This window comes from Taudactylus pleione, unplaced genomic scaffold, assembly GCF_031769625.1.
Source record: "Taudactylus pleione unplaced genomic scaffold, aTauple2 ptg000019l, whole genome shotgun sequence".
Lineage (NCBI taxonomy): Eukaryota > Metazoa > Chordata > Amphibia > Anura > Myobatrachidae > Taudactylus > Taudactylus pleione.
In genome coordinates, this window is record NW_028284421.1 from 21,821,134 (window position 1) to 21,848,130 (window position 26,997).

The window sequence follows — 26,997 nt, forward strand, 5'->3', positions numbered from 1 at the left end:
CTTGTGGGCCAGTTGGCGACCCCCTCTGCGTTTCCCCCAAGATGGGGTTATCGCAGCAGACTGTAGTCTCATCCACTGCCTGGGGAACCCCTGCATGATACCTCCAGGGTCTCCTGGTTTCACCCCCCCCCCCCCCCAGGTTTCACAGGAGCCTGTGGGTGAATTAATTGTCCACTACGGTACAGCACCTGACGGATGTTTTACAGAGGGAGTCACCATTGTGGCCTTCCTAATCAGCCTTTGTGCAGACACCATGCCATCATACTGAGCCGTCTAAAACAAAGGGGCTCTTGGTCTGAAAAATCTGTAATTTCACAGTCATCAAAGGAGGCAGTCTAAATCTAAAGTCTATATACCCAGCCTTATACGGGCGGTCCGTGCAGCCTTGGTTATTGAGGATGAGCTAGTTGGTGAGGAGTGCTACATTGCTTATGTCCTCAAAAGATGTTACGGATCGCAAGGTGGAAATATGCTTGAAGTCAATTTATTATCTTGCTGGAGTGGCTTCCAGACCGGCTATGGCCGTGTGCTGGGTGGCCAGAGCTATGGAGCGGTGGGCGGATACCTTGGAAGTGTCTCTGGACACTGCCCACTAGCTCCACCTGTTCAGAGGAAGAGTCAATCTCAGACTCAGCCACGTACATCAATGAGGCAGCCTTAGATTTAGGTCTCCTCACTTCAAGAGTCTCTTCGGCAGCAGTAGCGGCTCGCCGCTCCCTGTGGTTGCGCTCTTGGAAAGCGGACGCAGATTCCAAGAAGGGATTGGAATGCTTGCCTTTTAATGGACAGGTCCTGTTCAGTCCTGACTTGGACAAAATTGTGGCCATACTGGTAGCAGCTAAATCAGCGTGTTTGCCATCAGCTACAGTCCCATCAGGGTCTGGTACTTCGGCCTTATAGGGCCCAGGGTAAGTCTAAGATCCAGTCCTTTCACAGACAGTCGGGTAACGGGCAATCTGCCAAGCCAAAGAAGCAGGCTTGGAGTAAAAGACGTCAGACGATAAGCCTTCAGCCTGACGGGACGGGCCTCCCTTTGAGGGTCCCCAGAGTGGGAGGCTGCCTGCTTCAGTTCGCCCAGTGCTAGTACCTGACTACCAAGGACACTTGGGTACACGAGGTGGTCTCTCGGGGGTATGCCCTCTCCTTCCGGCGCAGGCCTCCCAGACTTCACCACAGGCCTTGCGTCAGATCAGGACAAGGCCCTGGAACTACAGAAGGTGTTGCACTCTATGCTCCAGGCTGGAGTTATAGTGTCTGTTCTGTTCTCCCAGAGGGGCACGGGTTTATATTCCAAACTTTCTGGTACAGAAACCCAATGGGTGTTACTGACCATCCTCAACCTCAAATCTCTTAAGTCCTTGAGGGTTCCTCGGTTCAGGATGAACGCAGGGTGCGTTCCATTATTCTGGGGATTTCATGGTGTCATTGGACATTCAGAACACCTACCAACATTTACAGTTCCAGGCACTGCCCTTTGGTAGAGACTCGAGGCGCTGTTGTCAGACCAGTGTCATGGCGGTAATGGCAGTCCACCTGCGGATGCAGGGGGTCCGGTTTTTGCCTTATCTGGACAATTCTGTTAGCAGGGTCTCCAGAGGTCCTCCAGCACCATCTGCAACTGACAATCTGTGTTGCAGAATCACGGCTGGTTAATAAACTGGAAGAAATCCACCCTGGTTCCCTCGTAGAGGATGCTCCATCTCTGGGCCCTGTTGGACAACATAGGATCTTTGTGACGGAGCAAAAGATCTCTGCATTACAGGCAAGGGTACGCAGTTGCTTTCAGAACCGTCGAGTGTCTAATCACACGGCGATGAGGTCACTGGGCTCTATGGTGTCAATATTCGACATGGTGGAATATGCCCAGTTTCACTCCAGACCTCTGCAGAAGTTGATCCCCTCCAGATGGAATGGGTTGCCCCATCGGATAAAGACACAACCATGGTACTTTCTCCGGAGGTACGTCTGTCTCTGGCCTGGGGTCTGCAGCCGACTCCCCTGAACAAGGGATGCCCCTTTTGGGTGGCAAACTGGGTCTGACTGATGCCAGTCTCCAAGGCTGGGGAGCAGTGACTGGTCCACACTTGTTCCAGGGCAGGTGGACCCCAGCAGAATCTGCGCTTCCAATAAACATCTTGAAACGTCAGGCAGTATTCAAAGCTCTCCAGCAAGCAAAACACATTCTCCATGGAAAACCCGTGCAGGTACAGTCTGACAACGCCACCACAGTGTCTTGCATAAACCGCCAAGGAGAAACCCGAAGTCAGGCGGCACTGACAGAGCTGTCCCGCATCCTGACTTGGGCGGAGGGCATTCTCCCTGCCATCTTGGCGATGTTCATACTGACTGTCCTCAACTGGGAAGCAGACTTTCTCAGCCGTCAAGACGTGCATCCAGCAGAATGGTCTCTTCACCTGGAGGTGTTTCAACTGCTGGTGAACAAGTGGGGCCTTCCAGAGATATACCTCATGGCCTCCCGACACAACAAGCTGCCTGTGTACGGGTCAAGAACAAGAGCCACTGAGGCTCGTCCGGTGGACCTTCCAGTTTGCGTACCTATTCCCTCTGTTCTCCCTTCCCCGAGTGGTTTGAAAATTCAGTCAAGGCGGCATGCTCCTGTTGATGGCTCCAGCATGGCCCAGATGTCACTGGTACTCAGATCTTCTGACTCTCTCTCCGTAGACACTCCGATGCTGTTGCCTCAACGTCCGGACCTCTTACAGGGTCCTTGCCATTACCCGGACCTGAGTCGTCTGGACTTTAAGAGGGCTGTCTCAACTACAGAGCTGGAAAAACCTCTGGCTTTGACGGCGTGGCTGTTAACACCATGCTCTGAAGCCTGTGTCTGTAAGAATTTACCACAGAGTATGGCATACTTTCTTTGAATGGTGTCGCCCTAGAGGCTATGATCCCCAGGTGTTCAGGATATCCAGGGTGTTGGCTTTCCTACAGGCGGGCTTAGATCACTATCTTCTCCTTGCTTCTCTGAAGGTGCAAGTTTCTGCCCAGTCAATGTGGTTTCAGCGTAGGATTGCTACTCTTCCTGATGTCTGCACCTTTCTGCAAGGTGTACTTTTTATTCAGCCTCCCTTTGTTCCACCAGTGGCTCCTTTTGGTTTTGACTGTGGTCCTGAGGGCTCTCCAAGGACAATCATTTGAACCACTGGGCTCAGTGGATTTAAAATGGCTTACAGCTAAGACTGTTTCTTCTGGCCATTGCTTCGACCAGAAGGGTCTCAGAATTGGGGGTTCTCATGTCGATCTCCCTTTCTAATTTTTCAAAGGGACAGAGCGGTGCTTCGCACTCGCCCTGGTTTCCTACCTAAGGTGGTATCTAGTTTCCACATTAATGAGGAAATCATAGTGCCGGCCTTTAATCTCCAGACCTCTCGGTTGGTGAGGCCTCCTTGGATGTGGTACGTGCTCTAAGGATTTATGTTGACCGTACCAATTCATTTAGGAAGTCGGACTCCTTGTTTGTCCTCTATGGCTTCCGGAAAAAGGGTTGGCCTGCCACTTAGCAACCTTTGGCAGGATGGATTTGCATGGCAATTTCTGAGGCTTATATTCCTGAAGGCCTTCCTGTTCCATCCTCTTAGGGCTCATTCCACTAGGTCTGTGGGTCATTCGTGGGCAGCTCGCTCTGGGGCCTCTGCTGTTCAGCTTTGCAAGGCTGCCACGTGATCTTCTGTCCAACGACTTAAAAGATATTGTTCGTAGACATTGTTCATAGATCTTTCAGTGAGTCATTCTGCCACATCTCTGAACAGGGAAAATTGACAATATCGTCCAAGTTGGCCTGCATGCATGGACGACTAGATATCTTAATCGTCCATGCGGGAACGTACATCGTTGGTCGGTCGTTCACTGCCTAAAAAAATTATATGAATGATGTATCGTTCAACGTTATCGTTCATGTTCAAGAAAATCGTCCCGTGTATGTAGCATAACAGTTGTGCAATGCTTTTTAGGTGCTCTTGTATATTGGGAAATTAAACTTCATATTAAATGCCGTTCTGTACTGTAACCTACCTTCTCTGTGGTGAATGCCAGCCTGCTACACTACCAAGACTTGTATTACTGTCCTGTAAATTTAATACTGTAAAATGTCTTACAGTTGTGCAATGCTTTTAGGTGCTCTTGTATATTAGGAAATTAGTTAAACCTCATATTAAATGCCTTATTAAAATGGGTTGATTCTGGCTGCAGGACTTGGAACAATGGAGATGTACTAAGCCTTTGAGATTGAGTTAGTAGCAGATTGGCTGCTACTTGATTAGTTTTCAAACAGCCTGCAAAATAGCAGGAGCTCATTGGCTTGTACTTTCTCTCTACTTTCTCTCCAAGGCTTAGTAAATCTCCCCCATAATGAGATGTCTTGTCATGAAGAAATGCAGTTGGTCTTTGAACCATTAAAGTTCAAAAGTTTAAATGCTAAAGTTCGGTTTGTAAATGTCTTATAGGTGCAGGTCATTCCTTGGGTGCTGGCTGACAGCAACTTTGTACGTAGTCCTTCTCAGCGTCTGGATCCCAGTAAGACTGTATTTGTTGGTGCTTTGCATGGCATGCTGAATGCTGAAGCCCTTGCCTCTATAATGAATGATCTGTTTGGTGGCGTGGTCTATGCTGGCATTGATACCGATAAGCACAAGTACCCAATTGGTAAGTAGTAGTGTCCTTCTCTTAATATCAATTAGTAAATGCTGTTGTAGATACAACTGTTTACATTGTTTCTAACAGGTTCTGGGCGTGTGACGTTCAACAACCAGCGCAGTTACCTAAAGGCTGTGAGCGCTGCATTTGTGGAAATAAAAACGGCAAAGTTCACCAAGAAGGTAAGTGGTACAAGTGTTTTTTTTTTTTTTTTTTATAATTTGCGCTCTGCCTATGCTGTACGAATGTTTACTGACTTTTTATGTCTTATTTTGACATGTATTACAATGTAGTCTTTTAAAACTGGCTTTCTTGTAAAGAAAAAAATAAAAACTTGCTATTGAATACTGAACACAGATCAAAAATGTTGTGGGCATATACAGATGTACTTGCTCATCTAGCCTCAATATGCCCTGCAGCGCACTATGCCTAGCGTGAGAGGAGTCTACAGGTTCGGCTCGAGGCATGCTCGAACAGGGGTGCCACCCCATAGAGGGTGCAACCCTCCCAACATCCAGATTTCAGCGGGACAGTCCCACTTTGGCGCTGTTCCACCCGTGGGCAAAGTGTCCCGTGGTCGGGAGGTTGGGCAGGACCACTGAGAAGCTGAATTGATGCTGCGCACAACAATTCAGTGCAGGGAGAGGGCTGGGGGAAACCCGGCTAGTGACTGAGTGCTGGGCTCGCCCCCAGCCAGACATTACACTGGAGATGTGCCATGCTGGCACGCGCCCAAATAACATTTAGGGGGTGTGGCTTGTTAGGCCACACCCCAAACAGTTGCCTACTACTGTCCCACAGGGCGTAGCTCCTACTGCAGTCTGCTCCTGAGGCAACTCTGCTAGTTTTTTTTTTTTGGTTCGCTGAAAATCTGTAATTGTAATGTGATGTACTAGGACGCACCAGGAGACTGAATAATTTGATGCGACACTTCTATATAGAGTGCCTGAGACTGTAAAGTAAACTTACCATGGAAAAAAGCTGCGTCCACTGCATCGTAGCACTTCAGATGCAGATTAAGGGACTGTCGCATAGCCGCTTAGACACATTTTCAGCAAATAAGGCGCCTGGTGCTAGCAATCTTGCCAGAACAGGCTCGCTGATAGAGGCTGTTTGGCGTGACTGCAGCAAAGACCAGTGAGGGCACTTCTGTAAATGCGGCTTTCAGCACAACTGATATTACTAGACCACACTGGACTAACTTAATGTGCCAATATGAAGAATATTATGGTTGAATACTTTACCTCCGTTTCATGGTGATCCTGTAAAATGACAGCAGCACGAGCAAACCCTCAAGGGCTCTATGAACAGAGACTACCAATGCAGTTCTTGGTGCATCACAGTGCTGTATCTCTGCTCAAACGAAGTGGAGGTTGTGTCCCCGAGAAGGGAGAATGTGACATGCTGCGAAATAGGGATCTTGTTAAAGTGCTTAACAAAGCACTAAATATCTATTTTCAGAATGACTCCAGTATTTGATCTGATTTTTCTACTGTTCATAATGCTGTGTACACACTGACCGATCAATTGATCGACCAATATATCTACCGGCCATCGGATGGTCTCAGGATGCTTTACTGTTGGCATGACACAGGACTGATGGTAGTGCTCTCTGAACAAGCTTTTTTCCAGATGCCCCAAACAATCAAAGGGGATTCATCAAAGAAATTAACTTTACCCCAGTCCTCAGCAGTCCAATCCCTGCACCTTTTGCAGACTATCAGTCTGTCCCTGATGTGTTTTTTGTTTTTTTTTTTTACACAAAATATTTTATTGGAGGATATCAAAATACAAAAAAACAATACATTTTCTACTTCAGGGTCCATAGGGGGTCCACAGGGTTGACCTTGGGGTATAGGTTGGGAACCAAATCCGGGCACCACGCAGTTAAAGCTTTTAGCTCCCAGGATGCACTGGGTCCACTCTCCCTATAACCCCACCCCCAAGCCAGAGGCACCTCAGTTTAAGTTGGTGCCCGGCCGGAGTCGGGTCACCGTTAGCGCAGGGGGAGCTGATTAGCAGCCCCTAAGCTTATTTTATTTTTTTAGGGACAAAGTTTTTCCATGGACTTTGGACTCTTCAGAGCGGCAGCGTCGGACTGTCCATAGGACGTCTAAGCTGCCGCTCCGTCACCCCGCTGGCGCTGAGACGCCAGTACAGATCTGGGGATCTCAGCGGGACCCCAGAGTCTGTACTAGCCGGACTCTGCGGGCGCCCAGGACTGCTGCCGGATCCACGGGGAGCAGGTAAGGTCGCGGATCACCGCTTGCGGTGATCCGCGCATTTCAAATGCAGTCCTGTGCCTCCGGTCTCAGGGGACAGACCGGAGGCGCCGGCAGTGGCGGCGGGCCCCCCATACCCCGTGTGTCCACTAGACCACCAGGGACTTAACGATCGGTGCAGGGAGCCGGCGTCCCGGGGGTTAATAGCCGGCCAGGGGAGACAGCCTTCCCTGTTACAGCGGCTCCTCCCCTCAGCTCAGCGCGCCTTTCAGAATCCATAGTCTGGCGTCGCTGAGCTGCTTCCTCCGCGGGCCACGCTTCCTCTGAGGTCTCCAGCGGCCATTTTATCTCTGTGGTGCAGCAGAAATCTCTCAGGATGGCAGTGAGTCCAGTCCCCCTGCGTACCTCACCATCAGGTCAGTGTACACAGCGCTGTAGCCTTCCCAGACACTGAATCTGGGTAAGTTGAATGCAGTGTAATAGTGCAGTATATTATATGACATGTTTATGTATATATGTATATATCTGCATTGTATGTGACTTATGCTAGTGCTGACTGTCTGTACTTTATTCTCTCACCTGTCAGTGTATATCTATCCCTTTTCTTTATCTGCCCTAATACAGCTGTACTTAGGGTGGTTCTGAGACCTCACATTTATATACTTGTTAATATTTGTGTGGTTTGTCACATACTGTTGCGTGCTGCACGTTGCCATATTTTAGATGGAACTGTGTGTTGCATACGCTGAAAATGGGTCCCTGCAGCTAATTTTTGGCATCAGTCAGGACCAGTATAGCGCTGCTTAATATTTCCGCCAAGATTGGTCAGATATGTCTGACCAAGAGAGAGAGCGTTATACTGCACCCATTTTTACTATCCTGCAAGTCATGTGCTGCAGGTGTTAGTGCGGAGGATTTGACTCATAAAGGGTTCTGTATGTGGCGTCATCTGGTGCCGGCCTCTTTCACGACCCCCTTGGGCGGTTTGTTTTCTCGGGATCCTCTCAATTGCGGATCGCCGGGTGGGCCCCATTGTTGTACCTCACCTGGGGGTTACTTCACCATACTGCCCTTTTCATCTCAGGGTATCTCGCAGCTTCTTGCACTCTTCCCCTGTGACACAGACTACCGCTCCCTGCAGGGTATATGAATTCCCCCTGGTGCCACAATAGTCTGTCATTCCCCTTGCAGGGATTACCACAACAGCCACCCTGGGTGGATGTCGTTTTCTACGAAACGCTAATTGGCGTGGTTGACGCCCTGTGGTTACTTCCCAGTTGGCTCTGCCGTAAACTGGGTACTGTTCGGGGCTCTTTCCCTCTTACACGGGGGGAAGCCTATTTCAGGTATTATTATCCCTGCTTTAGGGCTGGTAGCAGGTCCATTCTGGTTAGAGTGAATGTTGACCTGCACCTGTATCATACACACTCAGTATTGCGTGCCTTCGGGTTACCTGTTCCTGACTAGCGGGTTGATCGCATAGCGGGACTCTGGCTGTTGCCAGATAGGAGGTGTTACAACAGTGTTTGGCCTCCTGTCCCAAATTCCCTGAGGGTCATCACGAGCCCCTCCTGGGGGGGATGGGCGTGTTACTCGTCTGATTACAGACGTTACTACGTCTCCCATTCCTGCGTGGTCGGATTCTTCGGATCCGTAGGTGGTAACTCTGCCTGAAATCAGTATACTTGCTTTCAGGGGTTGTTACCCATCCTACCATGGCTATAGCATGGTTGGTTAATACTATTGCATATTGGGTTGATGCATTTGTAACGTTTTTTCCCCTCCAACACGTCGGGGGTTCAAATGTATTTGGTCGCTCACGTAATATATGCTGTTGTCATAGGTGGAAATGCCTATATTGGATACCAGTCTCCTAACTTTCAGAGTTCCGGCTGCGACTGTATCCTCCGTAATACCCTATGGCTGCGCTCTGGGAATGCAGGGGTGCAGATACCATCTTTAGGGTTGATATTGTTTGGTCCTGACCTTGACAAGATTGTAGTATCATTGGCAGTATTACTAACGACAAGTTTACCGCTTTCAGCTATGCCCACTACAAGGCCTCAGACTAAGTCTGTTAAGTCTTTTTTGTCCTCTGGGTCAGCCTAAAGGTCTGTTTCTTCGTAGACTGTCGGCATCTACAAGGGCCGACATATCCAGTACCGAGCAGGCCTGGACTGCCAGCCGATCCTGCTTCTGAACCTACGGATATCTCTTCAGTCTGACGGGACAGGCCTACAACTGGGAGATACCGATTTTCTCAGTTCGCCCGGTATTAGTGTCAAGTTGCCGCGGCTACGTGGGTAGGAGGGTACGCCCTCTTTACAAGGGCCTTACAGATCCAGAAAGCTATGCAGTTGTTGCGGTAAGCGGAGCTAATTAGGCCATCCCCACTATCTCAGTGAGGGACTGGTTGTTCTGTTTTCTTTCTGGTGCGGTGGCTGAATGGTCCTCTTTGGCCTATTCTCTGTCTCAATTCCCTGAACCAGTTCCTAAAGCTACCTGGGCTCAGGAGGAAATCCCTATGCTCCATCATACGATGTTTGGAACCTGGGGACTTTAGGGTATCACTGGATATACAGGACGCGTGCCTACGGGTACTTACAGAGACCTTTCCTCAGCATGGGCTGAGGTTTGCTGTATCACAGCAACACTTACAATTTTTCGGGCTCTGCCTGTTGGGACTGTCCTCAGCCCCACAGGGGTTTACCAGCGTTTTGGATTTTCTGTCAGTTCTTCTGTTCAGTATATCCCAATGCTCCTGTACCTGGACGGCCTCCTGCTCTTAGCGGGATCACCGGGGTACTTTACGGCCAGGTCAGGATGACTGTGGCTTCTTCAGGGTGCAGACGTTTAATCAACGGGGAAAAAGTCCTCCCTGCATCCCTCTCTGGGTATTCTTCATCTAGGATCCCTGCTGGATTCTCAGAATCTGAGAATTCTTCTGGCGTAAGACGGAATCTCCTCTCTTCCATTAGGAGTACATGGTTGTCTGCGCAGTCGACAGATGTCTTTACACTCTGGGATGCATGGTGGAATGGGCTCAGTTCCATTCCAGGCCTTTCCATAATTGGCTCATCTCCAGATGGAATGAGTTTTTTCTGTCGGATAACTGTTCAAACGATGATGCTCTCTCCGGAGGCAAGTCGGTCCCTGTCCGGGTGGCTATGGCCATCTCGTCCAGGGTTTTCTTTGCTAGGGACAGTGTCTGGACCGAATCCTTTTCAGTGCAGTTGGACGTCTGTCGATTCCACCCTGTCAATTAACTTACTCTGGCATAACTCTTGTTTCCCGGTGAACCTGAAAAGGTTCAGTCCGACAGGGTCAGGACAGTGGCTTCCTTTTTAGCAACACTGTTCGTTGGGTGGCAATGACAGGTATGTCACATATTCGGACATAGTCCGAGGGTCTCCTCCCGACCATCTCGGCAGCGTTCATTTCAGGAGCTCTCCATTGGGAAGCGGGAGTCCTCAGCCGTCACGACGTGCATCCCGGGGACTAGTCTCTTCCCCAAGAGAGGTTTCATCTCCTGGTGAGCAGGGGGGGCCCCCCTGAGGTGACCCTCATGGCCTTCTGACTTTATCACACTATGGTGTTACAGTTCAGCTCTGGGGATTCTGAAGCAAACTTCAGCGACTCTTTGTCGGTGAAGTGGTCCTTCCACTTTGTGTACCTGTGTTCTCCGGTCTCCCTTCTTCCTCGAGGTCTTTGGAAGTGTTTTCAATCGAGACGGAGATGCTTTCCTGCTGGTGGCTCCTGATTGCCCCAGATGTCAGGGGTACTTGGATCTTCGGAGTCTCTACATCGATACTCCATCCCTGATGCTTCACTGCCCGGACCTGTTGTCTCAGGGTCCTTGGTTTTGCCTTGGACCTGGGTCGTTTGTCTTTGACTGTGTCCTTACAGTGGTCTTACGGCTTCCCTGGCTTTGTCATCGTTGGAATGATTAGAGCACATGGATCAGCTTTTGCTGGGACCTACCACAAACTGTGGCAGCCATAAATCTTATGGTATTGTACCTGTCGATACAATCCTCCGGTGTCCAGGATTTCCAGATATTCTGGCATTCCTTCCGGCTGGCTTGGGTTTCACACTTGGCCTGGTCTTCCTGACAGTGCGGATCTCTACACTGTCAGTATGGTTAAGATATGGAATTGCTTCACTCTGGTATCCAGTTCATCCTTTGGAGTGTTTTCTTGATTATGCCTCCATTTGTCCTCCCTAGGGACTCCTTGGGAGTAAGTAGTGGTTCTTCGTTACCTCCGGGGACAGTCAATGGAACCGCTGGTTGTGATAGCCATTACATGGTCTATTGCTTAGGCTCTCTCTTTCTCTCAGGGTGTTTATATCAACCAGGAGAGTGTCTGAATTGGGAGCGTTCTCATGTGGCTCCCTCTTCTGGAGGGCATCATGTCAGGGTGGGAGTTGCTCTCGCCCTGTGTTTCTTCTTAGTGGTTTTCAGGTTCCATATTCTGGAACTTATGGTACAGCCATTCTGTCCCCAGTCCTCTCGGCTGGTGTGGCCTCATTGACTGTGGTCTGGCCTCTTTGGATTTATGTGATCCGTTCAGGTTCCTTACGGAAATCGGACTCCTTATTGGTGGTCTGAGATTTCTGGTTTTCACAGGAAAGGATGGCCGGCCTATAACCAAATGTTGGCTTGGATGGCCTCGTAGGTCTTCCTCAGGGGCCTACCCATGGGTAGGCCTTCCTGTTGTTGATGCTTGTTTTTTCTCGGGCCATGTGACCCTCGTGTGCGGCTCGCTGTGGCGCCTCGGCTGTTTTGCCTTACTAGGTGGCCACGTGGTCTTCTGTCCACACCTTTTTAAGGTTCTAGGCATTGGTTTCCTTTGCCTCTCAGGATGCTTCCTTTTTGGCGACTGATTCTCCTCTCAGCACAGGAGCGTCCCCACCCTTGGTTGAACTGCTTTGGGACATCCCCAAGGTCAACCCTGTGGACCCCCTATGGACCCTGAAGTAGAAAACAAGAGATATGGTAAGAACTTACCTTTGTTATCTCTGTTTCTACGAAGTCCATAGGGTCCACAGGGCGCCCGCCCTGACGCACCTGGCTTCATATGGGCTGTGTGGCTGGTCACCGGTTTTCCGTCTCCCATTTCTGTGAGTATGGTTATTGAGTGTTCCAGTTTTCTCTCTTTTTCTCTCCTCCTCCGGCCTTTGGCTACTTACAAACTGAGGTGCCTCTGGCTTGGGGGTGGGGTTATAGGGAGAGTGGACCCAGTGCATCCTGGGAGCTAAAAGCTTTAACTGCGTGGTGCCCGGATTTGGTTCCCAACCTATACCCCAAGGTCAACCCTGTGGACCCTATGGACTTCGTAGAAACAGAGATAACAAAGGTAAGTTCTTACCATATCTCTTGTTGTCTTGAATATAAAATGAATTTGAACATGTTTTACAGAAATGGCTATATGTTGACAGTATAAACATTTCGATGGTTAGTATATTGGCTGAAATCAACAAAATTTACTGACTAGTATAATCCAGAACACTCAAACTTTTATTTCTACTTCAGGGTCCATAGGGGTCCACAGGGTGACCTTGGGGGTATAGCTGGATCCTCAGGCACCACGGAGTTAAAGCTTTCAGCTGCTCCCAGGATGCACTTGGGTCCATCCTCCCATATACCCCGCCCCCGAGCCACAGGCACCTCAGTTTAAGATGGTGCACGGCCGGAGTCTGGTCACCCTGCGGGGGGGGGGGGGGGCTGCAGGAGCAGCCCCCTAAAGCTTTTAATTTTTTATTTAAATTAGTTAAATTTATTTTTAATACCAGAGCGGCAGCGATGGGCTGTCTGTACAGACGCCCACTCTGCCGCTCCTTCTCCCTGCTGGCGCCGCAACGCCAGCACTGAACTGGGGATCGCGGCGGGGGAAGCCGGAGTCTGTACTAGCTGGACTCTGGTTTCCCCCGGGACTGCTGCCGGAGACGCCGGGGAGATTCAGGTAAGCCGCGCACCGCTGATTAGCGGAGGTGCGCGGGTTCCTTTTTAAAAATGCAGTCCCATGTCCCCGGTTCTAGGGGACAGACCGTGGGCGCTAGCGGTGGCGGCGGGCTCCCCCTCCAGTGGAGGCATACTCCGCCAGACCGCTAGACCACCAGGGTGAATAAGGCAAGCGGGATGCCGGCAACCTTGGGGGTTAATTTGCTAGCCAGGGGAGGAAGCCTTCCCTGTCTAGCAGCTCCTCCCCTCAGCTCAGCACACCTTTCAGCACGTAGTCTGGCGTCGCTAAGCTGCAGTTACACGGCCACTCCTCCTCTGAGGTCTCCAGCAGCCATTTTCGTGGCCCAGAAAGCCGTGGTACTCCGATCTGCGGAGCCTGTCCATCGACGCTCCGTACCTCCTACCTCAACGACGGGACCTGTTGTCTCAGGGACCCTGTCTTCACCCGGATCTGGGTCGACTATCTTTGACGGCGTGGCTCTTGAGACAGCCGTCCTGAGGTCTCGGGGCTTTTCTAGCTCCGTTATTACCACCATGCTGAGGGCGCGCAAGCCTGCTTCCGCGAGGATCTACCACAGAGTGTGGCACACTTACTTTCAGTGGTGTGAGGCCAGAAGATATGATCCCCAGGTGTTCCGGGTTTCGTCTATTCTGGCTTTCCTTCAGTCGGGTTTGGACTAAGGATTACGTCTTTCCTCACTGAAGGTGCACTTGTCTGCTCTGTCGGTGTGGTTCCAGCGCAGGATTGCTGCTATGCCGGATGTACACGCCTTTTTCCAGGGTGTTTAAGAATTCAGCCTCCCTTTGTGCCACCGTGGGATTTGGTGGTGGTTCTTCGGGCCTTACAGGGTCCTCCTTTTGAGCCCTTGCAGTCAGTGGAGCTGAAGTGGCTAACTTTTAAGACTGTTTTCCTCTTGGCAATTGCTTCTGCCAGGAGGGTTTCGGATTTTGGGGCGCTTTCCTGTCGTCCCCCTTTTCTGGTTTTTCATCAGGACAGAGCGGTGCTTCGCACTCGTCCTGATTTCCTGCCTAAGGTGGTTTCCAGGTTCCACATTAATCAGGAAATTGTTGTACCAGCCTTTCAGTCGCCTGATCTTTCGGCTGGGGAGGCTTCCTTAGACGTTGTCCGTGCACTCCAGGTTTATGTGGACCGGACTAGTTCTGTGAGGAAGTCTGATTCTTTGTTTATCCTCTTAGGTTTTCACAAGAGGGGTTGGCCTGCCAACAAACACTCTAGCCCGTTGGCTTCGTTCTGTTATTATTGAGGCTTGTATGCAGGAGGGTTTACCTGTTCCAGCCTCTGTTAAGGCTCATTCCACTCAGTCTGTGGGCCCTTCTTGGGCTGCTAGCCGTGGCGCCTCTGCTGTTCAGCTGTGTAAGGCGGCCACGTGGTCTTCCATTCAGACCTTTTTGAGGTTCTATGCGTTTGATACCTTTGCCTCTCAGGATGCATCCTTTGAGTGCCGGGTTCTCCTATCAGCACAGGAGCGTCCCCGCCCTTAGTTGGACTGCTTTGGGACATCCCCAAGGTCACCCTGTGGACCCCTATGGACCCTGAAGTAGAAAACAAGAGATATGGTAAGAACTTACCTTTGTTATCTGTTTCTACGAAGTCCATAGGGTCCACAGGGCACCCGCCCTGACTCACCTGGCTTCATATGGGCTCTGTGACTGGTCACCGGTTTTCCGTCTCCCATTTCTGTGAGTATGGTTCTTGTGTGTTCCAGTCTTCCTTGTCTCTGTTTTGTCTCCTCCTCCGGCCTGGGCTGCTTACCAACTGAGGTGCCTGTGGCTCGGGGGCGGGGTATAGGGGAGGATGGGCCCAAGTGCATCCTGGGAGCAGCTGAAAGCTTTAACTCTGTGGTGCCCGAGGATCCAGCTATACCCCAAGGTCACCCTGTGGACCCTATGGACTTCGTAGAAACAGAGATAACAAAGGTAAGTTCTTACCATATCTCGTTGTTTTAACAGGAAGAACAAAATTTAAATAAGAATAAAAAGAAAATAAGATGGGGGTGGGAATTCAGAGGGAGGGGAAGGAAGGGGGTTTTAAGATGGACTAATCAACTGATTCCAGGAGTAGAGCGGGCCTGAGAATGGAACCATGGTGACCAAATCAAATGATAATTCATCACCGAGTTATTTTGTAAGATGGAAATATATTCTGTTGATGCAATATAATTTTTAGCCAAAAGAGCATCTTTTGAAGGTGGATGGTGATCTTTCCAGTGTTTGGCTAGAAGTGTTTTAGTGGCATTACAAATATGAGTAATCAGTTTATCTTGGGTTTTGGAGACACCAATGAGTGGTGCATTCAATAATGCTGTGATAGGATCCAATGCAAGTCCTGCACCAAGAGCCTGATGAATCACTTGGTGGACATGGGACCAAAAAAGACGAATAGAGGGACAAGACCACCAAATGTGGGAAAATGTCCCTGCCTGGTCAGTCTCCCAACACTTTTTGGACGTGGCAAGAAAAATGGAATAGTCTAGTGGGGACTAAATGCCAACGAGTATATACTTTATAGCAAGCTTCGCAAATAAACTGTAATAGAGGCTTTGGCAGTACGAGATCTAATTTCTTCCCGTTGATCATCCAAAGTCACAGCAAGATCAGATTCCCATATTCATTCAATTCATGTGGCGGAATATCCAGGGCCAAAACTGAGTTATCAATTGTTGAAATATTCCCTCTTCCCAACTGCATATAATCACAAGCGTTCAAATGAGGTAGGTTTGCCTAGTGAAGGAGATTTGGATTGGGATTGGATAAAGCTAATAATTTTAAAATATTGGAAGAAACAAGAGGAGGGGAAGTTTGAACGATCTTGGAGTTCCTGGAATTAGGAAGTAGCAATGTCACCCTTGATATGGATAAAACTGTCTTTACCTAGAGCCCGCCATGGAGCTGCCATTCTTCTATAACATCCTGAGGGGAAATGTGGATGGTCCCATATTGGGGTTAGTGGGGACGGGTAGGGAGAGAAATCATGGGTGATGCGTACTTTGTCCTACAGCTGGAGAGAAAAATTGATAGGGACAGAGTACACTGATGCTGTTCCACAATCTTTGGGAAGCCAAACCAAAGTATGAAGCGCATCACATTGAGTCAAAGAATTCTCTATCAACCCATTTTTTAACTCTTGGGCTGAATACCATGATAAGATATGATTAAGATGACACTCTTCATAGTAGGATTGTATAATAGGGAGTCCCAAGCCTCCTGTGACTGCTTTTGCTAAGAATTGATCTCTTAATACGAGGCTTTCAGCCCACCCATACAAATCTGTTAGTTTTTGTAGTGAAGCGAGGGTTGTGCGGGTTACCGGGATTGGAAGGGTCTGGAATAGATATAGAAAACTGAGGAGAAGGTTCATTTTAAGAGCATTTACTCTGCCAAACCACGATATATAAATCTGGTCCCAGTTATGAAGGTCATGTGTTAAAATATCAATCAAAGGGACTAAATTAGTCTGATACAGGGAAGAGTAGGGCAAATATGAGGGGCGATAATGGGCATCCTTGTGTACCATTAGTAAGGGTGAATCTGGGAGAACAGACCCCGTTTGTCAGAACCATAGAAGAGGGACAGGAATAGAGGGCTTTAATAGCCATGATAAAGTGGCCCCGGAATCCAAATGAGAGTAGAAAATAAGAAGGGCCATGAAATGCGGCAAACGCCTTTTCAGCGTCGAGTGCCAGGACTACAGAGGGTGTTTTGGTAACATTAATATGATGGATCAAATTAATAGTGTCTTGTGTTGTCCGAGGCTTGACGTCCTGGCATAAAGTCCACTTGATCAGAGTCTATCAAAGATGTTAACACAAAATTTAACCTAGTAGCAAGTACATTGGCAAATAAAGATCAGAATTTATTAAAGCGATGGGCCTATAGTTGGTACAGAGCGAAGGGTCCTTACCGGGTTTGGGAATGACTATAATGCGAGAAGCTAAAGTCATAATGGAACAGGGTTCCATGCAGAACTCCATTAAATAATTGAACCATGTATGGTAGCAGCTGAGGGGTGAATGTTTTGTAGTAGGCCATTGAATATCCATCTGGGCCTGGCGCCTTGGATGATTTCTGGATTTTAAGTGCTGCTTCAATTTCCTCGACTAAGTTCAGAATTCTGTCCCTGATGGTTTTTCCTGAAGAGAAGTGGCTTCTTTGCTGCCCTTGACACCAGGCCACCCTCCAAAAGTCTTTGTCCTGTGTCATGCCAACAGTAAAGCATCCTGAGACCATTCATGTGTGGTGGTTGCTTCTCAGCCAAGGAAGTGGGTACACAGCCATGAATAAAGAATGGTACCAAAACCTCCAAGAGCAACTTCTCCCAACCATCCAAGAACAGTTTTGTGATGAACTATGCCTTTTCCAGCATGATGGAGCACCTTGCCATAAGGCAAAAGTGACAAGCGGCTCGGGGAACAAAACATCTAAATTTTGAGTCCATGGCCAGGAAACTCCCCAGACCTTAATCCCATTGAGAACTTGTGGTCAATCCTCAAGAGGCAGGTGAACAAACAAAAACCCACAAATTCTGACAAACTCCAAGCACTGTCTGATGGCTTCCCATGCTTGCCTAATCAGTATGTGGCCCAGAAGTTGATTGACCCCATGCCAGGGCAAATTGAAGATCCTGAAAAGGGGTCAATACTGCAAGTATTGACTTTGCATAAACTAATGTAATTGTCAATAAAAGCCTTTGACACTTATGAATGCTTGTAATTTTACTTCAGTATACCATAGTAACATCTGACAAAAAGGTCTAAAACACTGAAGCAGCAAACTTTGTAAACCAATACTTGTCACTCAAAACTTTTGGCCATGGCTGTATAGCCCTGGTTTGTTAGAGGATAAAGGACACTGCAGATTACATGTGTCAATTTACTACCAGCCCATGCAAATTGTAGTTCCAGTGTTTTTCAAGCCAGTTTTATCATGTTCCCTCAAGATAAGTACTATAGATTCCTCCCCATCCCAAAAAAAAAACAAAAAACCTCTGCAAGAAACATAACCTTTCAATAGGGCTTCACAGGGAGACAGTGGGGTGTAGGGTGGGACCTGGAGGGCCGAACAGCAAAGCTTTTCAATCCCAGGATGCTGTGGTCCCCCTGCCCACAACATGAGGGCACTTCAGTTTCGTTGGTGTCCGGCAGGAGCTAGGATCACCATTTTAACGGGGCTGCATTAAGCAGTCCAAGCTTATATTTTATACTTTTACTACAACGGATGCACAGCACCAGAATGTCCTCCCGACGTCTGTGCTGGCGCACAATCACCCCACTGCAGCGCTGTAACACCAAGCCTGTGCTAGGTACTCCCGACGGGGCTCAGACGGGGGCCAGCTAGCAGGCTCCCCAGACTGCAGCCTGGAATCCAGGGGACAGGTAAGGCGGGGGGACCCTTGGTTTAGTGCAGTCTTTCCTCTGTTCTCAGGATACAGGCCGGAGGCACTGATGTGGACACTGGCTCACCTACTACTCCATTAGACCACCGGGGCAAAATTATACTGGTGCAGAGGCACATTATTATGACCAGGGGACCCGGTGGTTAAAGTCAGCTAGGGGAACAGGTGCTCTCCCTGCAGCCCCTCCCCCCAGCTCAGGGCACCTTTCCACTGTGGTCTTGGTGATCCCTGAGCTGCTCCTCCCTCACCCATCTCCCCCCTGAGACGTGCGGCAGCCACTTTCTGCAAGCAGTTCTCCGGAAAACACTAGATCCAGTCTCCCTGTATACCTCTCTCACGGGCCAGGTTATACAGCGCTATATCTTACCAGCCATTGCAGTCTGTGTAGTTAATTTTAGTGCCCATTGCAGACATGTAATGTTTTCTGCATTTGTATGTGACTTGTATTAGCACTAATCTGGCAGTATGACTGTTTATAACTGTCCCTTTATTCTACTATACCCTAAGGTATAGGGGGTTCAATCACATACTATATAGTGCTGTTGCACACTACATTGTACCATATTACACATACTGCAGGGTGTTCACTGCACTGTATCATACTGTGTATTATAATATTCTTGTGGCTGTCTGGCAGTGGAAAGAAAACAAGCAGCCTGAGGCTGCTGCCCCTACTATGTCATGCAAGTCCTGTTCAGCAGGCTTAGCCCTAGTGGACCTCATTCAGGATGGTCTTTGTATTGCTACACAGCCGCAGCCCCCTTGGCCCCGGTGTGTCTCCCTCAGGACCCACCTTTGGCAGCTTTTTCACAGATGCTGGCAAAAATTACAGACCACATAAAGCACCTTGCAAAAGTATTCACACCCATTGGCTTTTTACCTTTTTTGTTACATTACAACCTGTATTTATTTATTTTTACCTGAATTTTATGTGATGGATCTGCACAAAATAGTCTAATTTGGTGTAGTGAAATGGAAAAAAAATCTAGAGATCTTTATAAATAAAATTCTGAAAATAGGCATTTGCATAGGTAATCACCCCCTTTGCACCAGAACTTTTGAGGGGCTTCATAGCAATCAATTACCTTCATAAGTCACATAATTAGTGAAATGAAGTCCACCTCTGTGGAATCTAAGTGTCACATGATCTGTCAGTATAAACACACCTTTTCTGAATGGCCCCAGAAGCTGCAATACCACTAAGCAAGAGGCATCACACCATGAAGACCAAGGAACTTTCCAAACAAGTCGGGGACAAAGTTGTTGAAGTACAATTCTGGGTTAGTTTATAAAAAACCCAAATCTTTGTTTTGATGGTGCTTCGGGGGATCATCAAATGGAAAGAACATGGTACCACAACAAAACTGCCTAGAGGGCCGCCCACCAAAACTCAGACTGGGCATGGAGGGCATTAATCAGAGAGGCAGCACAGAGACCCGACTAAATGTGCTTTTCTTCAGGGTCTATAGGCTCCACAGGGAGATCTTTGGGTGTAGGTGGTGGAACTGAATCCAGGCACCACGCAGTTAAAGCTTTCAGCTCCCAAGATGCACTGGGTCTAATCTCCCTATACCCTGCCCCCAAGCCAGAGGCACCTCAGTTTCATTGGTGCCTGGCCAGAGTCAGGTCATCACTTTGCAAGGGGGGGCTGTTTAGGCAGACCCTAAAGCTTTATTTATTTTTATGATTTTCTTATGTTTACAACTAGAGCGTGAAGCAGCAGACTGTTCGTGGGACATCTGCGTCTCCGTCACCCCTCCAGTGCCGTGACACCAGTACTGTTCCGGGGGTCAGCTCTCGCCAGGGCCCCCAGAGAGGACCCAGACTGCACCCGGACATCGGAATAGGTAAGAGGGGTGGTGACCCGCGCGTTATGGCAGTCGATACCTCCGGTCTCTGGACAGACGAGAAGTGGCTGAGTGTGGATGGAGGCTCCGGCCATCGCACTCCACTGGACCACCAGGGACAACTTGGTGCGGGAAACCAGTGTCCCAGGGGTTAATCGGCATGGGGAGACAGCTTCCCTGTTTAAGTGGCTCCTCGGCTCAGTGTGCCTTTCCACTGTAGTCTGGATTCCCTGAGCTGCTCTCCTCTGGCCATGCCCCCTCTGAGGTCTCTAGCGGCCATTTTCTTCATGGTGCAGTCGCAGCTCTCCCAGGACAACACTTGGTCCGGTCCCCCTGCATACCTGCATACCAGGGTCAGCGTGTAGCACTATTGCCTACCAGACACTGAGTCTGGGTAGTTGATTCTAGTGCCAGTTTGCAGTTATTTCTGCACTGTATGTGACTAATGCTAGCGTTGACTGTTTTCTATTCTACTGTCAGCATATATCTTTCCCTTTTTTTTCTGACTTTGCCCTAACATACAGGTGTATTCAGGGTTTTCCTGTGCCTCACATCTCTAAAATCTAATGTATTTGTGAGGGTGGTCACATAGTTGGTGACTGCACTGTGCCATATTTGTGCTGGGTAAGCTGCAGGAGCACACAAGCATAAGACAGGACCAGTATATTTCATTCCTACTAGTATCCTACATACAGTGGTTGCTTTATACCCAGTGCCATATTGTGTGCCAGATTACTCTGTTACTCTTGCCTTTGCTAGACTTCGCTGCAAACTGGCATCTGCATCCATACTGCTTTCAGGCAAATTATGTCCTGAAGGCTTAAATGAGGAGGATTTGAGATGGGTTATGTAGTAATATACTCCGCAGGCCCATAAGACAACCCAGCACCTGTACAAAAGAGGCTTAATTTTCTCAGGTTCTGGCCACTATTGCGGACTGCCTTGCGGTTACGGCTGTAATTACCCCTTTGGGGTGGCCACAACAGGTTCATGCAATACAGGCCTCTTGTGCCCCCACCATGGGTAGATGTACTCTCTAACTTTGTGCAGAGTCTAATGGCTATATCTAATGCCTTTCAAACCATGTTGAAAGGTGAGAAGCACTTACCCAGTAAGCCCTCTAAGCATCCTGTTATTGTCACAGTCCACGCAACTCTCAGACTCTGTATTATCTGAGGAGGCAGTAGATGCTGATCTCTCGAACACTGACTCCCATCTGGAGGAGGATGAGCGTCGGTCAAAAGTTAATATTCCTGCCTTGGTATGAGCTGTCGGGTTCATCTTATTAAAAGATGAGCCAGCCCCGAAATCCAAGCACCCTCTGTTTAAACGACAAAGTGGCTTCAGCAGAATTTCCTCTTGGATCAAATAGCTGAACACAGGGCTGTAGCCTGGCTATCGCCTGGTAAGGTTTCAGCCACAAAAACCTCTGACCTAATGTTGCCCTTTTCCTGTGGCTCAATGTGCAAAATGGAAAACACCCCCTGCGGTGGATTCACATGTTTTGCGTTTAAGGGCACGAAGTTACCTATTCCTACAGTTAGTTTCTTAAAGGATCCTACGGATAGCAAAGTGGAAGCTTGCCTCAAATCTATATAATCTTTCAGGGGATGTTGCCCATCCAACCATGGCTATTGCATGGGTGGGTAAAGCTATAGAGTTGGGCTGAAGCACTTGAAGACTCTTCCCTCAGATGCTTCTAGGGATCAGATGCCTTTTTGTGGCTCACATTCGAGTTGCGACATTGGAGCCAGTAGTTAACATCCAGGGTCTCTGCCGCGGCTGTCTCTGCCTGCTGTACCCTGTGGCTACGCTCATGGAAGGCATGTGCGGATTCCAAGAAAGGCCTAGAAGGGTTACCCTACAATGGCGAGACCTTGTTTGGCTCCGACCTTGACAAGTTTGTAACCACATTGGCAGCATCAAACTACATTTCTGTCTTCAGCAACTACTCTTAGGCCTCGGACTGCATCATTAAAGTCCTTTTCGTCCTCAGGGAAAGCCTAAAGGTTAGTTCCTTCCAAGGCAGTCTGCTTCCACTAGGGCCGCCAAACCCAGGACCTGGAACACCAGCCGCCCTGCTTCAAAACCAGAGGATAAACCCTCAGCCTGACGGGACGGGTCTCCATCTGGGATATTCCAGAGTGGGGAGTCCGACTTCAGTTCACCCAGTGCTGGTGTCAATCCACCACGGATGCTTGGGTTAGAGAAGTGGTCTCTCACAGGTACGCCCTCTCATTTCTCTGACTGCTTCCCCACCAGTTTTCTACACAGGCCCTCCTTCAGATCTGAACTAGGCCTTACAATACTGTCCTTTCTGCAAGCAGGGGGAATTATGCCAGTCCCACTATCTCAGCGAGGGAATGGTGGTTATTCTACTCTTTCTAGTTCAGAAGCTGAATGGGTCTCATCGGCCTGTCCTCAAGCTCAAATCCTAGAACAAATTCCTCAGGGTACTCTGGTTCAGTTTGGAAACCTTACTCTTAATCATCCTAGCTATGGAGCCTGGGGACTTTGTGGTATCTCTGGATATTCAGGACGCGTACATACAGGTACCTATAGCGCCCTAATCAGCGATATCTCCATTTTGCTATACAGCACAGGTTCTCAAACTCTGTCCTCAGGACCCCAAACAGTGCATGTTTTCCAGGTCTCCTCATAGAATCACAAGTGAAATAATTTGCTCCACCAGTGGATCTATTAAAATGTGTCAGTGAGTAATGACTACACCTGTGCAGCTGCTGGGTGACCTGGAACACGTGAACTGTGTGGGGGTCCTGAGGACTGAGTTTGAGAACCACTGCTATACAGCAGCACTTCCAATTTCAGGCTCTGCCCTTTGACTATCCACAGCTCAACGGGTGTTTACCAAAATTATGGTGGCCCACCTACATGGTCAGGGTGTCTGACTTATTCTATCTGGACTACCTCCTGCTGCTAGCAGGATCCCCGGAAGTGCTTCACCGCCATCTGCAGTTAACCATTGCTTTCTTGCACAAGCACGGATGGTTACTCAACTGGAAAAAGTCCTCCCTGAATCTCTCACTGAGACTGATTCATCTGGGAGCCCTGCTGGATTCTCAGGATTAGAGAATCTTTCTGACATCAGACGATATCTCCACACTTCAACTACGAGTGCGCAGAATTCTCTACAGTCGCCGAGTGTCGATCCACTCAGCAATGCAGGTTCTGAGATCCAGGGTGTCCACCTTGACATATTGGAATATGCTCGGCTTTTGCAAAGGCTGATCCTTTCCGGGTGGAACGGCTTACCCCATTGGATCAAAACTCAGACGATGGTGCTTTCTCCAGAGGTGCGTCTGTAGCCACCAAAATACACCTCATTTTACCAAGGGTAGCCCCTTTTAGTATCCCGGACTGGGTAATCCTAACAATGGACGCCAGTCTCCAGAGCTGAGGCGTAGTGACCGGTCCCCAATCCTTTTTAGGACCGTTGGTCATCAACGAATCAACCCTGCCAATCAACAGATTGGAACTTTGAGCTGTCTACAGGGCCCTCAACCTGGCCCAGCACATACTTCACGGAGAATCTTTACAGTTTCAGTCCGACAATGCCACAACAGTGGCTTACATCAACCATCAAGGAGGTACTCTAAGTCAGGCAGCAATGACAGAGGTGTCCCGCATTCTGACATGGACCGAGGGTCACAACCTGGCCATTTCAGCAGTATTCATTCTGGGAGTTCTCAATTGGAAAGCAGACTTCCTCAGCCATCACGACGTGCATCCCGGGGAAAGGTCACTTCACTGAGAGGTGTTTCAACTCCTAGTGAACAGATGGGGTCTCCCAGAGGTGGACCTCATGGCCTACCGACACAATCACAAAACTGCCTGTGTGCGGGTCTAGAACAAGAGATGCCGAGTGGACCTTCCAGTTTGCGCACCTCTTCCCTCCAGTCTCCTTCTTCCTCGAGGTCTTCGGAAGCTCAATCAAGACGGAGGCACTGTCCTGCTAGTGGCTCCAGCTTGGCCCAGACGTCATTGGTACTCAGATCTTCGGAGTCTCTCCATCGACACTCCGTTCCTGCTACCTCAACGTTCCGGACGTGTTGTCTAGGGGTCCTTGCCTTTACCTGCACCTGGATAGTCTGTCTTTGACTGCCTGGCTCTTGAGACATTCCTCCTAAGGCCCAAAGGATTCTCTAGCTCTGTCATCAACACAATGCTTATAGCGCGTAAGCCTGCTTCTGATCTACCACAGTTTGGCGTTCATTTCTGGGAGTGTCGTACTAGAGATTACGACCCTCTGGTGTTTCAGATTTCCAGTGTCCTGGCATTCCTTCAGGCTGGATTGGCCCTCTGCCTACGCCTGGCCTTGTTGAAAGTGCATGTCTCTGCACTGTTAGTGGGTTCCAACGTAGAATTGCTCTGCTCCCGGATATCCACACCTTCCTCCAGGGTGTCCTCCGGATTCAACCTACCTTTACTCCCCCAGTGGCTCCTTGGGATTTGACAGTAGTTATTCGGGCCCTGCCAGGGTTCTCCATCTGAACCACTAGATTTGGTGGAACTTAAGTGGTTAATAAGACCTTTTTTACTCTGGCTATTTCATTTGCCAGGAGGGTGTCCAAATTGGAAGCTTTCTCCCTTTCTGATATTTCACCAACAGGGCTGCACTTCGCAGGCATACGTGAATGTTCCAGCTTCTGTTAATGCTCCTGCTACTCTGTGGGTCACTCATGGGCAGCTCGCCGTGACGCCTCGGCTGTTATGCTGTGGACCCTCGGACTTCGAAGAAAGTTAACAAAGGTAAGTTCTTAAACTCTCATTTTACCAGAATTCCCTCAATTTGATCAGCTCTTATCCCATGAGTAAAACATGGAATATGCCTGGTAAAAGGTTTCATGACAGGGCTGTGCTTCGGACTCACCTTTTGGTTTCCTTCCAAAACTGTTCCGTTCCTTTTACCCTCTGCCAGCTGCTGATTGCACTAAATGGTAACTTCCCCCAGCAGTGGATTCTCATGTAATGCGTCTGATTAAAAATGCCACATTATCCATTCATACTGCAACCTCCTTAAAGGAGACTACAGAGACTTATAGAAGCTTGTCATAAATCCATTTACTCTTACATGAGCTATTACTCGTACTGTTAGGGCTATGGCCTGGGTGGCGAAAGCCATTGAGAGTTTGGCAGAGGCCATAGATGAGACCTTTCCCCCTGATGCTTCAAGGGATCAACTATCCTTCGTATCTCACATTAGGGAAGCAGCCACCTACTTAGGATACAGCTCTCCTGACCTCCAGGATATCCGCCACTGCAGTAGTGGCCTGCTGTATTGTTGGCTCCGTTTCTGGAAAGCAGATTCTGACTCAAAGCAGGCTCTGGAGTCTCTGCCTTATTCGGGAGACATTCTATTTGGTCCAGAATTTAAATAAAATTGTGATTACTTTGGCAGCTTCCAAGATTGCATTCCTGCCCTCTACATATAATACAAAACCTAGGATGTCATCCTTTTCGGTCTTTTCGCCTTCAATGCAAGGCCAGGGGTCAGTCCTTTTTCACGGCAGCAGTCATCAGCCAAGGCCTCCAAGCCTAGGGCCAAATAAGCCTTGGCTACTAGATGTCCACTTGCCAAGTCTGAGGACAAGCCTGACGGGGCGGGCCTCTCCCTGGGGGCTCCCAAGGTGGCAGACCAACTTCTTCAATTCGCCCAGGTTTGGCATCAAACCACATCAGATGCCTGGGTAAGAAGTGGTCTCCCACGAATACACCCTCTCCTTCCTGGGGAGACCCACACAACTATTCCTTTGAACAGGACCTCCATCGGACTCTACCGAGGCCCTGCTGCTTCAAAAAGCCTTTCAGTCCTTGCTGAATTCAGGGGTAACAATTCGGTTATTCTAACCTGTTCTTCTTCAGGGTCCATAGGGCTCCACAGGGAGACCTTGGGGTGTAGGTGGTGGTTGAGGACCAGGCACCACACTGTTAAAGCTGGACCTGGGTCGTCTGTCTTTGGATCTCGGGAGGGACGCCTCAAGAGCCACGCCATCAAAAATTTTTCTAGCTCTGTGGTCAAAACTATGCTCAGAGCGCGTAAGCCAGCCTCTGCTCGGATCTGTGTGGCATACATTTTTCCAATGGTCTTACCAGACGCTACAACCCTCAAGTGTTTAGCATTTCCAGAGTCCTGGCCTTCCTTCAAGCTGGAATGGACTCCGCCTGGCCTCACTGAAAATGCATGTCTCTGCTCAATTTGGTTCCAGCGTAGACTTGCTCCACTACCGGATGTCCACACCTTCCTCCAGGGTGTCCTCCATATACAACCTCCCTTTGTCCCTTCAGTTTCTCTATGGGAGTTGTCAGTACCTCTGTCTATACCTTTCTGAGGTTCTATACCTTTGATACATTTGCCTCTCAGGATGTTTCATTTGGGCGTGGGATTCTCCTCTCGGTACAGGAGCGTCCCCACCCTTGAATGACTGCTTTGGGACATGCCCAAGGTCTCCCTGTGAAGCCCTATGGACGCTGAAGAAGAAAAGTAGAGTTATGGTAAAACTTATCTTTTTTGTTAACGTTCTTCAAAGTCCACATGGCACCCCCCCTGAAGCACCTGGCTTCATATGGGCTATATTTCTGGTCACCAGTTTATCATCTTCTATGTGAGTGTGATTCTTGTGTATACCAGTCTTCCTTCTCTTCTCCTCTGCCAGCCTTTGGCCTCTGGCTTGGGGTTGGACCAGTGCATCCTGGGAGCTGAAAGCTTCAACTGTTCGGTGCCTGGTCCACCACCTACACCTTTTTGAAGAAAACATAGTTAACAAAGGTAAGGGGGTTTTTTTTTTCCCACATAACTAATTTTCTTGGTTCAGAAGCCCAATGGGTCTCATCTGCCTATCCTCAAATCTCAGAACAAGTTTATTAGGGTGCCTAGGTTTC

General features: G+C 49.0%; 1 protein-coding gene across 5 annotated transcripts in view; it reads left to right on the forward strand.

The window, feature by feature from the left end:
• The window catches only part of CPEB1 (cytoplasmic polyadenylation element binding protein 1), a 112,222-nt gene that overhangs the window by 78,782 nt on the left and 6,443 nt on the right, over positions 1-26,997 (forward strand). For all 5 annotated transcript variants that reach the window (XM_088443655.1, XM_088443669.1, XM_088443661.1 and 2 more), the window contains exons 9-10: positions 4,464-4,662; positions 4,741-4,835. In XM_088443655.1, the coding sequence (XP_088299781.1) occupies positions 4,464-4,662; positions 4,741-4,835 (294 nt within the window). The remainder of the gene's footprint in view (positions 1-4,463; positions 4,663-4,740; positions 4,836-26,997) is intronic.